We start from the raw sequence: 12,356 nt of genomic DNA, 5'->3' as shown, positions 1-12,356 counted from the left end.
AGTTTCCTTTGCAATGGCAGAGATGGGCAAATCGCCTTTACTGGGGATTCCTTCTTGCCATTCCTACTGCTCACAGCATTTGACCTTGTCACAAGCACCAGGAGCCAAGGACGATGACTCTTCCATGGCATGGAGGAGAAAATGGAGCTTTGGACAATCTGGCCCCAACCTGGCCCTGGAGCGCTGGCCCTTCCATTTTTAAGGCAAGAGGCAGAGAAGGATGTCTAGCCACAAAACAGAAATTCTTAACAGCGTGCTTTGCCTCATATCACGGCAAAACTGACTGGGAGGAACACTGGTTCCTAATCCAGAGGGACCCTGATCTCAGCTACACCCATGTACTGCTGGAGGGACACTGGTGACCTCAGTAGAGTGACTCCAGATTTACCCCCGAGTCACCGAGGACAGAATCTGGCCCTGGTTGCCAACTGTCAGATGCTTTCCCATCTCTTGAGCAGTTTTCTAACTCACTTTGCAAGAACGGGCAAGCAATGGGTGTATGGCACTTGGAAGCGGTAGGAGTTGGCTAGTGTGAAGCTACACACCCACCCCAATGAGCTTTGCATAAGCCCAAATCCTGCCAGGACCTGAATCCCAGCAGCCTCCAGGGGCTGGTTTTCAGCCAGAGGAATCAAGTCCCAGAAGCCTTCAGTGAGACTGAGAGTAATAACACTCCTAGCATAGTGCTAGTCTCACAGCCCTTCCACAGGAGGCTCTCTCTACAGACACAGGATGTGTAGGCCCCTGCCTGGGAGGGAGACCTTATTAAACCCAATTTGCAGACAGACCAACTGAGGCCTGGAGGAGCTGAGCTGCTGGCTAGGTCCCCCTTCCTCCCTTAACCTGCAGAGGCAGACTGTCCCCAGAGGGCAGCCCATCTCCAGGGGAAGGGCCCCTCCTGCGCCATGCCCTTCCCCATTTAAGGAGACAGCGTGTGGGTCCTGCTGTGCAGGGAAGCCCCAGCCCAGGTGCAGGGCAGGCTCTTGAGCGCTCTTACAGGTCCCCTACCGCCCGCTCTCGGCCGATGTGACCGCTGCTTGCAGGGCAGCGCAGCCCCGCCTGCTGAGCTGGGGGAGGCAGGGGAGGGGGTACTGCGGGGCGGGGAGAGTGACAGCCCGGGGCGGGGCTAGGCGGGATTAGGGAGATCTGCTGAGCTGAACACGCAGCCCCCGAATTGCTAAACGTGCAGCCGCCAGTGTCTGGCTGGCCGCAGCTCTCCGCAGCCGCTGCGCTCGCCATGGCCTTCGCCACACTGAGCAAGGTGCTGCTCAGCGACAACCTGGACCCCTGCTGCAAGCAGCTGCTGCAGGCCGGCGGCATCCAGGTGCTGGACAAGCCCAACCTGAGCCAGGAGCAGCTGCTGGCGGAGATCCAGGTGCGGGGAGCAGGGATAGGGGCTGCCGGGGAGCTGCCTTGCTCGGTGGGGTGCGGGCTGCTCCCGGGTGCCAGCCAGCCCGTGCCCAGCACAGGCCCCCCCCAGTCCTGGCTGGCTTGGGCTCCGTGCAGCGCTCCCCGCCCCGCGCCTGATGCAACAGTCGCGTGTGTTTGCGCGGGGACTCGAGGGCTGGGCCGGGAGTGCCACGGGCAGGAGCTGGGGCGATCGTCCTGCCAAGGGCTGCAGGGACGGGGTCGGGTCCAGCCTCTGCTGAGAAGCTCTGCCCTCCCCCCCCCCGCACCGCCCCAGCCAGAGTCCCCCGGAGCCAGTGGGCCCCTCAGGTCCCGTGCCCAGGATTGGGGCTAGGCATGCTCAGCTGGCAGGGGTGGGGAGAGGGGCTCCAGGAGAGAGGCAGGGCCCCAGCTTGGGGCAGAGCAGAGGCTTTGGTGTGACCAGGGGCAGGAGGAACAGGGGCTCCTACAGTCAGGACAGCCAAGGCTCCCCACTGATGGGACAAGTGGGTCTGTGCCTCTGGGGCAGCAAACTCCTGGGGTGAGGGAGTCAAGAGTCAGACTGGAGCCATTGCTGAAACCTCACCCAGGGACAGAGTAGATTCTCTGTCACTTTGCACCTGGCTTGGGGCATCTCTGTCTGAACCCCCAGTTCTGGGCTGGAACACCTGGGGTGGCTCCCACACCAGCTATACTGGGGTCAGACTGGGTAGGGGCCCTTCTGGCCTTAAGACCCACAGCAGAGGGCGGGGGGAGCAGTGGTTTATGGAAGCTGGGGAAGGGCTCTGGCCTCCTCATCCCATCCACTCCGGCACTCACCCTTTCAGGACTGTGATGGGCTCATCGTCCGCTCAGCGACCAAAGTGACCGCAGATGTCATCCAGGCTGCCAAGAAGCTGCAGGTGATCGGGCGGGCGGGCACCGGCGTCGACAATGTGGACGTGGAGGCAGCTACAAGAAAGGGCATCCTGGTTATGAAGTAAGAGCAGTCTGACTCCAGGACAGAGCTGCCTCTTCCCACACAATGGCTGTTCTGGCCCTGTCAGCATGTGTCCAGTTTCTGCAGGGTCAGGGCACATGCGTGTCTGAGGTCAGCACTTGTATGCATCGGGGCAGGGGGAGCATCTGAGCAGATCCAGGGTTGTGGCCATGATGTGTGGGCAGATGTGTGGGCATGTGGTACCCCTCCTGCCACTCCATTACTCAGAAAAGGCTCCAGGGAATAGACAGGAGTTGAAATGGTTCCGTTCCCATTCTCTCTGAGCTAGTCTTGCGGGATTCTTACAGTAGTGGGGCTCGTGGGGGGCACAGGGCTCTGGGTTGGGTCCCAGAGGTTTAGCAGCGCATCTGGAGCTGATGGCGCTCCTGGATGTTCCTCCTAGAGCCGCATAACATTTTTTTGTTCTTAGTTTTCTGCTGAAAAATGCAGTTTTGGGGTCAAATTCAGCAAATCAATTCAGGCAGAAATTGAGTGAAACTTTGAAAACGTTTTGCTTTGACTTTTGCAGTGAAGCCTTTTGACTTTCTGTTTTGAAACAACTTCTGAAATCCAGCTGAACTTGGTTGAAAAGCAAAAGTTAAAAAACCCTTGAAAATTAAATGACGAATTCATTTTTGAGTCAAACAAAATGTTTTGTTCTGGGTTTTTCATGTTGGCCACCAAACTGACAGATTGGTTATTCACTCAGCTCATGCTCCAGCCCCACCCCCCTGCTCTGATGGGCCACTTGGAGGTGCGGGCAGTGAAGAGATTGTGCAGGCCCCCAAGAACCGATCCCAGCTGCAGAACATGTGCAATGGGACACGGGAACAGAATGAGATGCTGTTGGGGAAACACAGCTACCATGGGGATGGCGGGGGTTAGAATCAACCCAACCCAGCTGTTCATCAGGAGGGAGAATGTGGGGGGCCGCACGGGTGGAAGAGACTGGTGCAGCAGCTACATGTTGCAGGCTGATGTGACAGCAGCAGACAGAGCCAGCGAAGCGTTGAGTTCTGTGCCCGGAGGCCCCTGCCATGGAGTGACAGTATAGTCAGTGCAGCCAGTTCAGAACCATCATGGCTAGGAATGTTAGCAAGTTGCATGCAGGCTGAGTGTCCACAAGCAGCACTGGTGGCCAGAGGCCATGCTCTTATGGGGAGGGGAGCCCGGCTTTCCCAAGCCCTGGGGAAGTGACTGCAAGAAGTACTCCCAGGCCTGCCCCATGGGGCCACCAGGGCTTCCCTGTCCCCAGTGTCTGTGCTAACACCAGTGTGCTCTGCTCTGCCCTCAGCACGCCCACTGGGAACAGCCTGAGCGCAGCGGAGCTCACCTGTGGGATGATCCTGAGCCTGGCCAGGTGAGCACATCTGACCCCCCGGGGAGGGCGTTTGGGCAGCTGGTACACCCAAGCCCCTGTCACTGCTTGGGAATCTCAGGAATTGCCCACAGCCCAAGTGCTCCACACAGTGCACTGTGCTCTGCCACATGCTGCTTCGGCTCATCTACACTCTGCCCCACCTAGCCAGCATGTGCCTCCTCCCAATGGCCCCATCCCCCCTGCCCTCAGCATCCAGGTTGCACCCCACCACTGCCCCAGAGCCTTGGACGTCCAGCTCTGACCTGCTCTAGGCACAAAGCCCAGGGCACCGGCTCTCCATCTCCTCCACTGATACATAAACCCTGTCTCCCCATCACCCCTGTCAGCACAGAGCTTCCGAACCCACTGCCCCCAGCACAGGGCCTCGGGTACCCAACTCCCACCCACTCCCTAGCACTGCCAATCACCCTGCACAGAGCACCAAACATCCAGCAGCCACTGGCTCCCCATCCCCAGCCATGTGGCTCTGAGCTCCTCACCCAGCAAAGAGCCACGAGACTCTGCCATTGATCCAGCCCCTACCTAGAGCCCTGGCTCCTGGCTGTCCCCTGCTCACCATCACTGCCACTGGCCCCCGACTCCAAGCTGCCTAGCCATGTGCCCAGTTCCTTCCATGGCCCGCGACTTCCACACACCAGCTGGGGCTGGATGAGAAGGAACAAAGCCACAGCCCTGTAACCCTGCGGAGCATGGACACTGGGCCATGTCGATGCCCACAAAGCACTCCTGCCCCGCTGCCCGCCCCCGGGGCTCATACGCTTTGCAGAGCACTGACCCCGCCGTGGGCATGCCCCGTGCCGGGGGCACTGACACAAGGAGCCCCCCTACCAGGCCCCGCAGCACCCTAGGGTGCTGGAAGCCCACGTGGGTTGGGGATGGTCCTGGGTGGTTCAGCCAAGGGCTGCAGGCTCTGCTGACCGCTAGGCTGTTGGTGTTTCAGGCAAATCCCCCAAGCAGCTGCCTCGATGAAGGAGGGGAAGTGGGACCGCAAGAAGGTAAGAGTCCGGTGCCATCACCGTGGCAGTGCTGGGTGGGAGGGAGGGAGTGATGGGCTGCCCTGGAGCCAATGGTCACAGCCCTGTCTACATTCTGCTCTAGTTCATGGGAATGGAGCTTCACGGGAAAACCCTGGGCATCCTGGGCCTGGGCCGCATCGGGAGAGAAGTGGCCCTCAGGATGCAGGCCTTCGGGATGAAGGTAAGGGAGGGAGCAGGAAAGGGAAAGCGTTAAACTGCCCAGGGGCTTGGTTGGGTTGGTGAGGTGCAGGGCAGGTCATGCCCGGAGGGGGCGAGCAAGGGTTAATGTGCCCCATGCTGCTCCTCCAGTACACACAGGGAGTGGGGAGGAGGGGATTAATTCTCCCTCCAGCCAGGGAAAAGGAGGAGAAAGGGTTAATCTGCTTCTACCTGCAGCTGCAGCCCTTGTGGGTGCTAAGGAGGGGCCTGCCCTGTCTGTACCTACCCGGAGCCTCTCTGGGGACATGGGCGTCTCTTGTGCCTCAGACTGGTGTGACTACGGAACTGTGCCCAGCCAGGAAAGGCAATGGGGGAAGCTCCCCTTAACTCTGCCCCTCGCACTCCTACGCCACAGCACAGCCAGGGAGGCATGGGCAGCTGGGAAGATAGAGACTTACCCTGTTAGCCAGCAGTGTACGATGGGAAGGCCAGGAGCACAGTGCTGAGACTGCGGGGGAATCCCTGTGCCTGGGTGCCATGTGGATTCCCTGGCGAGAGCGAAGGGGCGTTCTTTACTGCGCGGAGAGGGCGCCGCTTTGGGCAGCAAAGGCAGCCTCCAGCAAGTATGCAGCCATGGCTCAAGCAGGACTAGAGCCCAGCCAGCCGGGACAGGGCTCTGGATCTGCTTAGTGAGGAGTGCCGAGTCGTGGCTGCCCCTTGCCCCCTGTGCATCGGTAGCTCTTCCCCCTTCCGCCCCCAGAGGGGCCTCCCTGCTGCACCTTGGGAAGGACAAGGGGGCCCATTATGACGGCTGCCCTACTGCCCAAGGTCCCCTCTCTCAGGGCTTGGGGGGCCTGTCACCCAAAGCTGAGGAGGCTAGCTCGGGCTGTGTGAGTGACTATGGCTGTGCTTAGACCATAGGGTACGATCCTATCATCACACCTGAGGACTCGGCTGCCTTCGGTGTGCAGCAGCTGCCCTTGGAGCAGATCTGGCCCCTGTGTGACTTCATCACGGTGCACACGCCGCTCCTGCCCTCCACCACAGGTAGGGGAGCGGGGCCCAGAGCAGCCACACCAGCCCCTGCCTCTCCTCTCTGGAGGCCGTGGGATTAACAGGTGCGGGGGCCGGAGGTGAAAAGAGGCCTAGGGGGAGAGTCAGATACAGCCCCATGCAGGACAAGCTGGGGGGCCCATAGCAGGAGATCTAGATAACTGTGGTCAGGGGCTGGCATGCCGGCAGAGCTGTGCCGGGGGGGCAGCAGTCAGGGGGATGGTGCATTGGCAGAGCCTTGCTGGGGAGGCAGGGCTAGAACGGCAGGGGCAGCAGTCAGGAGGGTGGCATGTTGACAGAGCCATGCCAGCCTAGTGCACAAGCTCCCATCCTTCTCCTGCCAATAGCAGAGCCCAGCCAGGGTGAAGGGAGGTCCTGTCATGCTGACTGCGGGCTTGCAGCTAGGCCCTCCAAAGAGAACGCCCCAGCAGTGAGGGGAGACAGGCAGGGGGATGGGATCGCAAATTGTTGGGAGGAGAGCCAGGCTGGCTAGCTCGTTGGCAGGCTCTACTCCCCCTTCATCCCCCCACTATCTCTCCCCAGGGTTACTGAATGACAGCACCTTTGCCAAGTGCCGGCAGGGTGTGCAGGTGGTGAACTGTGCCCGGGGGGGCATTGTGGATGAGGGGGCGCTGCTCCGGGCACTGCAGTCTGGCCAGTGTGGGGGGGCCGGCCTTGACGTCTTCACTGAGGTAGGTAAATGGGGCCCTGGGCGAAGGCGGGACCCAGAGCATGTTCCCCCATGGAACTGCCACAGCAGATGGGGGCCCTGGCCCCAAGCCAAGGCCTGCTGCCCTGGGACGGGGGTGGGCACAGAAACAGAGGGCCCATCCCAGCAGCAGGACCTCGGGCCTTGCCTGGGAGGCGCAGAGGAGCCTGCTCCTTGTTTTCACCACGTTGCTGCCCAGGGTGGGTCACTCCTGGTCCATGTAATGCTCTTGTAGTTCCTTGGGGGTAGCGGGTGCAGGGCCCTGGTTCGTTCACTGGCCGTGGGCTCCACTCCACCAGGGCTTGGGCCCCTGGGCCAGCTGCTGGGTTTGATATCAGGGTTTAGCTGCTTGGAGAACATTACATCCCAGCCCAGAGTGAGCAGCCACCCTCGCTGTCACCCTGAGCCCGAGGCCTGTCGGCCTGGTCTGACTCTGCTTCCCCCTACCCAGCTGTGATGCTCACTTCCCTGCCCCCTGGCAGTCTCCCCCACCATGCAGAGTCAGCTCCCGCGCTCATCTGCACTCAGCTCTGGGGAGGAGCTGGGACCCAGCCTTGCCAGGCCCTCAGAAATGACCCATCGGAACCTCTGTAACATTCCCAAACCAGCCTTAATTCTGCCCTCTGCATGGGAGTGAAGACTCCCCCACCCCGTGCAGGCCATAGGCACGGGACACCGCCCCTAGTGCCAGGCGCTATGTCCCTGCTGTGCACCAGCTGCACCATCCCCACCTGCATCAGCTGTTGGGACTGAAACACCATCCCAGCTGCTCAGCCAGCCCACAGGCCAGGAGCTGTGCCCACATCTCCACCATACTTGGCTGCAATGCCCCTTTGGGCAGGGCCACTCACCCGGAGGGCAGCTTGGGCTAATGGGACAGGCTGTGTCTGCAGGAGCCACCCCGGGACCGAACCCTGGTGAACCATCCCAATGTGATCAGCTGCCCCCACCTGGGCGCCAGCACCCGGGAAGCACAGAGTCGCTGTGGCAAAGAAATCGCCCTTCAGTTTGTGGACCTGGCCCAGGGGAAGGCGCTGGCTGGCGTGGTGAGTGAGGGGGCATGGGGAGGGATGCAGGCTGTGGGTGAGGATGGGCGCTGCCAGCGAGCAGACAGCCCAGCCAACTAAACATCTCATGCTACCTCAGGTTCTGCCTAGTTGGTAGAGCACTGGACTGGGACTCAGGAGACCTTGGTTCAATTTCTGGCTCTGCCAGCTGGCTGACCTTGGGCAAGTCACAGCCCTGCTGTGTGCCTCACTTTCCCCATCTGTACAATAAGGGTAATGCTATTGCCATCCTCTGTAAAGTGCTGGCAGATCTCTGGATAAAAAGCACTTTACGGGAGCTAGCGAGTGGTGTTCTCCCCTCCCATCAGCCGACTGTGTATTCAGCCCCTTTTCCTCTTCCTCCCTCTGCCCCCAGGTAAACGGCCAGGCTCTCAGCAGCGCCTTGGAACCTCAGACCAAGCCCTGGATCGCCCTGGCTAAAGCCCTGGGTGTGCTACTGCAGACATTGGCCAGCCCAGTGAAGGGAAGCGTGCAGGTCTCCACACTGGGTGAGCTCGCAAGGCTGGGTGGCTGAGAACCCAGCTCCTCGCACAGGGTGGGGCTCAGCTGGTGCACTCCAGTAGCTGGGCAGGCAGAATGCTGGCCCTGTGTCTCTGCCCCTGTGCTGACACAGCAGTGCTGCAGAGTGGGGGTGCTGTGCAGTGCCAGGGCTGCCCTGGGGGAGGCAGGACAAGGCATGTGGTAATTGAAGGTACGTCTACACTACATTGTGGTCCCGGGCTTGGCGTTTCCAAGTCCATCCTGCACAGTAAACCTGCATTAACACTTGCTGGAGCCAGGTCTCACCTGGCCATACTGCACTACACAGACCTCTTGGCTTGACCTGCGTCCGCACTGCAAAATGTTGGTTTTACAATGCAGTGTGTACATCCCCTAAGGGCCCAGGCCAGGGACAAACCAGCAATATTCTGGCTGCTCACCCCCGTCCCCCCTTTGAGGGGGAAGAAGAGAGCTGGCTGGAAACTTTCATCAGCTCATTTTGATGGGGAAAATGCCATTTTTGTCTAAATTAAACACTAAAAAAATCACTTTCAAGAAGATCTCATACGGGGAAAATTTTTTGTTTTGTAACATTTCCAAGTTTTGTTTGCTAACTTCAAACCTTTGAATGTTATTGGAGGGGGGGGTTTGATCTCATGCACTGCTGCTATGGCCCTATTGTGAAATGATGTACAAATGTACCAATCAAAAACCCCATCCAGTAAAACTGGAAGAGGTTTGGAAGTCATGTTGTGAACCAATGCACAAACAAAACACTTCACATTCCCCAAACACTCTTCCCAAACCTGTTGGAAATTCACATTTCAAGGGAAATGTTCAAAACATTTGTTTGTTTTCTGTCAGATTTGGAACAAAAATAAATTTAGAAATGTCAGATCTTCCCGCAAAATGGAAATTGCGAGTGTCCACCAGCTCTAGGGAGGAGCAGAGTGGGGCTTGGTGGGGGGCGGCTGGATCTGCCCTGGCTTCACACAGTGTGGTGAGGGAACTGCAGCAAGAAAGGGGGAACCAGGTTGGGGAATAGTCTCCAGGAGAAATGGCAGACACCCACTTGCTCTGGGGTTATAAAACCAGGTTAGCCGAAGCTCTGCAACAGAGGCTCCCAAGCTGGGAGGCAGTGGAGCAGGTGGACCCAGGGTGCTGGCTGCTCATTTACATTCGTTACTCTGCTCCTGTCACTTCTCCAGGGGAGCAGCTGCTGGAGCTGATGGGATGGGAGGCATAGGCACCAACTTTCCCCAGCGCTGGTGGGTGCTCGTGCCGCCCCCCGCCCTGCCCTGCCCCCATTCCAACCCCTTCCCCAAAGTCCCTGCCCCAACTCTACCCCCTCCCTGCCCCATTGGACCCCTTCCCCAAATCCCCATCCAGGCTCTGCCTTCCCTGAGTGCACTGCGTCCCCCTTCATTCCCCCCCTCCCTCCCAGCTGCACAAAACAGCTGTTCCGTGGTGCAAGCCCTGGGAGCTAGGGAGAAAAGCGAGCACGCAGCACGCTCAGGGGAGGAGGCAGAGGTGAGCTGAGCAGGGAGCTACTGCACCCACCAGTTTTTCCCCATGGGTGCTCCAGCCCCAGAGCACCCACAGAGTCGGCGCCTATAATGTAAGGTGATGGTGACGGGCAGGGTTGGGCTATGTGAGTGGGAGGGGAACTGGCCTTTGGCAGGAAGCAGTGGGAGGAGACTGACACAGGGTGGGGACCTACAGCGGCCAGGGCTCTGCTAGCGTGTCTCTGTGTAACCCTCGTGGCTCCCTGCGCCCCCAGGAGCACCTTTGGAGAAGGCCGGGAGTTACCTGAGCCCTGCCGTGGCTACTGGCCTGCTAGGAGCAGCACAGAAGGATGTGAACCTGGTGAACGGGCTGCTGCTGGCCCAGGAGGCTGGGCTGAAGGTACGTGGCTCGCTTGGGACCCCAGTTACACACCCAGGAGTCAGTGCACATGGAGTCCCCTCCCTGGGTCATTTCACTGGGCCCACCTGGCATGAGGCAAACTCTCCACTGGCCTGTCTGCCAGCACCAGAGCCCAGTTCTGTTTCATCACATCCCCTAGCAGACACTCCCTGTCCCTGCACTAGCAGGGCACCCCCCCTACCCCTTACACGTAGGCAGGGACACCTGGCATCTGCTGGATGGTCTCCTCCTGTAGGACCCCTAGAGGGGGCCCTGACAAGCCCCAGCCCATGGCTAGCACCAGCTGGGTGTTCTCTGGCCTGCAGCCCCCACAGAAGGTGAGAGGGGAAGGATGGCCCAGTAGTTAGGGCTCCAGAGACCCAGGTTCAATTCCCTGCACTGCCACAGACTCCCTGGGAGACCATGGGCAAGTCACATTGCCTCCCTTTGTGTTGATTCCCAGCTGTACCCTGGGGATAGTTGTACCTCCCAAGGGGGTAGAAGTACCATTGCTATGGCATGGGGCTGCTGAGCTGTCATCTCCTCTCTCCCCTTCAGGTCACGGCCACTCATAGCAACGTGGTGCCCGAGCTGTACAGCAGTGACAGCCTCCTGCAGGTCACCTTGCAGGGGACCCCCTCCAGGCTAGTGGGCTCGGTCCAAGGCAGCACCCCCATCCTGCAGGAGCTCAACGGAGCCAACTTCAAGCAACCAGTTCCTCTCACCGGCCATCTGCTGCTCTACAGAGCCAAAGCTGCCAACGCCAGCACCCTGCCCAAAGTGATTGGTGAGGAAAGAGTCCCCCAGCCTGCCCATGCCACCCCAGTCCATGAGTTACAGCTAGGCCCTGAATGTCCCACCTCACCAAGGGGAGGGCTGAGGTCCCACCCTGGCTGCTGCTGCTTCTCTGGGGCCAGCATTGTGCAGGCTGAGTTAAGAGGCTGCAGGGCTCCAGGCAGCAGTCGGAGTTACCGGGGGGAGCAAGATGCCCTAGTAGGGAGTCCTGGCTCAGACAAAGCCTCAGTCCTGAGAAGCAGGAAGGTAGGGGCTGCAGGTCCATGATCTGCCTGCACCAGTGATGGGTTCCCAGTCTCTTGGACCCCACGGTGCCCTCCTCATCCAGGGCACTCGGTTGGCAAGATACAGAGGAGAGGGTGCAGTGGGGGGATTGCAGGGGAGTTCCTGGCAGTTGTTTGGGAATGGCAGGGGGAGGGTCAGGGGTTGTGAGAAGACTGCCTATGGATGTAACGAGGCCACGTGCCTCTGGCAGGCAATAGTTGCAGCAAGGGGTGGGGGAGCGATGGCAAAGGCAGAAGCTGCGTGTTGCTTTGCCATTAAATATCACCTGCCCCTGAAACGGGTTTGACAGACGATGGGCCTGTCTGCACCAGCCTGGGCTGCTTGGCCATGCTGGCTACAGGGCGGGCTGAGTTTTCCATTGATTGTGAGGGAAGGCCCAAGGGTTGTCAGCCTCAGAGCCACAAGGGACTGCGGCTCTCAGCCTCGTCCTGTCCCCACAGGGATGTTCAGTGGGGTGCTAAGTCGCGGCAGGGCAGAGCCAAGGGCTGTGTTGCAGCTGGGTACCCTCGCCCCAGCAGGCGCACAGCATGAGTGCTCTGTGCTGTTCCCATCTGCAGGGCTGCTGGGGAAGGCTCAGGTACAGCTCCAGTCCTACCACAGCTCCTGTGCTGTGGCAGGAGAACAGTGGAGCATCTTGGGAATCTCTTCGGCGGTCGGGACCCTCGGTGACCTGAAACAGCATGTGACAGAGGTCTTCCAGCTCATGCTCTAGTCCTTTACAGCGAGCTCGCAGCTGCTTCCCAGGGGAGTGTTCTCTCAGCAAAGCCAGGCCAGGTTCAAGAGCAGCATGCAACCTCTTCCCTGGCAGCACTGCCAGCCAGCAGGCTCAGCGGGGGCTGGGCACACCGTTGGTTGTCGTTAGGAAATCAAGCACAGTCAATACAGCGTTTGGGAGGAGAGCGTGTGCATGTGTCTTGTGTTTGGTGTCCCGCGGCGGTGCAGGGAGGGGAGAAGAGGGCACAGGGTATGTTTGGGATGAAGCAAGAGTTTGCCCACAGTGGGGAGAGGGTCTTTGCTCGCTCCGGTTCCCCTGGCAAGATCACGGGCAAGGTCTTTGCTCGCTCCTGTCCCCCTGGCAAGATCACTGTTGCCCATGGCGCAGGCCAGCACTTTACAGCCCTGCCTTGGCAGCACAGACTCC

At 59.8% G+C, this 12,356-nt stretch overlaps 1 protein-coding gene across 1 annotated transcript; it reads left to right on the top strand.

Annotated features, from left to right (window-relative positions):
- Positions 1–1,124: 1,124 nt before the first annotated feature.
- On the top strand, positions 1,125–12,112 carry PHGDH (phosphoglycerate dehydrogenase). Its single transcript, XM_050963262.1, has 12 exons — positions 1,125–1,375; positions 2,214–2,365; positions 3,660–3,725; positions 4,687–4,741; positions 4,845–4,943; positions 5,836–5,968; positions 6,518–6,666; positions 7,577–7,729; positions 8,106–8,238; positions 10,011–10,135; positions 10,694–10,922; positions 11,773–12,112. The coding sequence occupies exons 1-12, from the start codon at positions 1,238–1,240 to the stop codon at positions 11,925–11,927; spliced, it is 1,587 nt and encodes a 528-aa protein (XP_050819219.1). The 5' UTR covers positions 1,125–1,237; the 3' UTR covers positions 11,928–12,112.
- Positions 12,113–12,356: the final 244 nt, after the last annotated feature.

This window comes from Gopherus flavomarginatus, chromosome 7, assembly GCF_025201925.1.
Source record: "Gopherus flavomarginatus isolate rGopFla2 chromosome 7, rGopFla2.mat.asm, whole genome shotgun sequence".
In the NCBI taxonomy this organism is placed as follows: domain Eukaryota; kingdom Metazoa; phylum Chordata; order Testudines; family Testudinidae; genus Gopherus; species Gopherus flavomarginatus.
Note: the sequence above shows the minus strand (reverse complement) of the source record. Positions and strands in the feature narration are given on the sequence as shown.

Bases quoted from the DNA above. Each gene is read 5' to 3' on its own strand.
- PHGDH (XM_050963262.1), top strand. From the start codon at position 1,238: ATGGCCTTCGCCACACTGAGCAAGGTGCTGCTCAGCGACAACCTGGAC. The intron at 7,730-8,105 runs GTGAGTGAGGGG...CTCTGCCCCCAG, and splicing joins GGAAGGCGCTGGCTGGCGTG to GTAAACGGCCAGGCTCTCAG. The intron at 10,923-11,772 runs GTGAGGAAAGAG...TCCCATCTGCAG, and splicing joins CACCCTGCCCAAAGTGATTG to GGCTGCTGGGGAAGGCTCAG.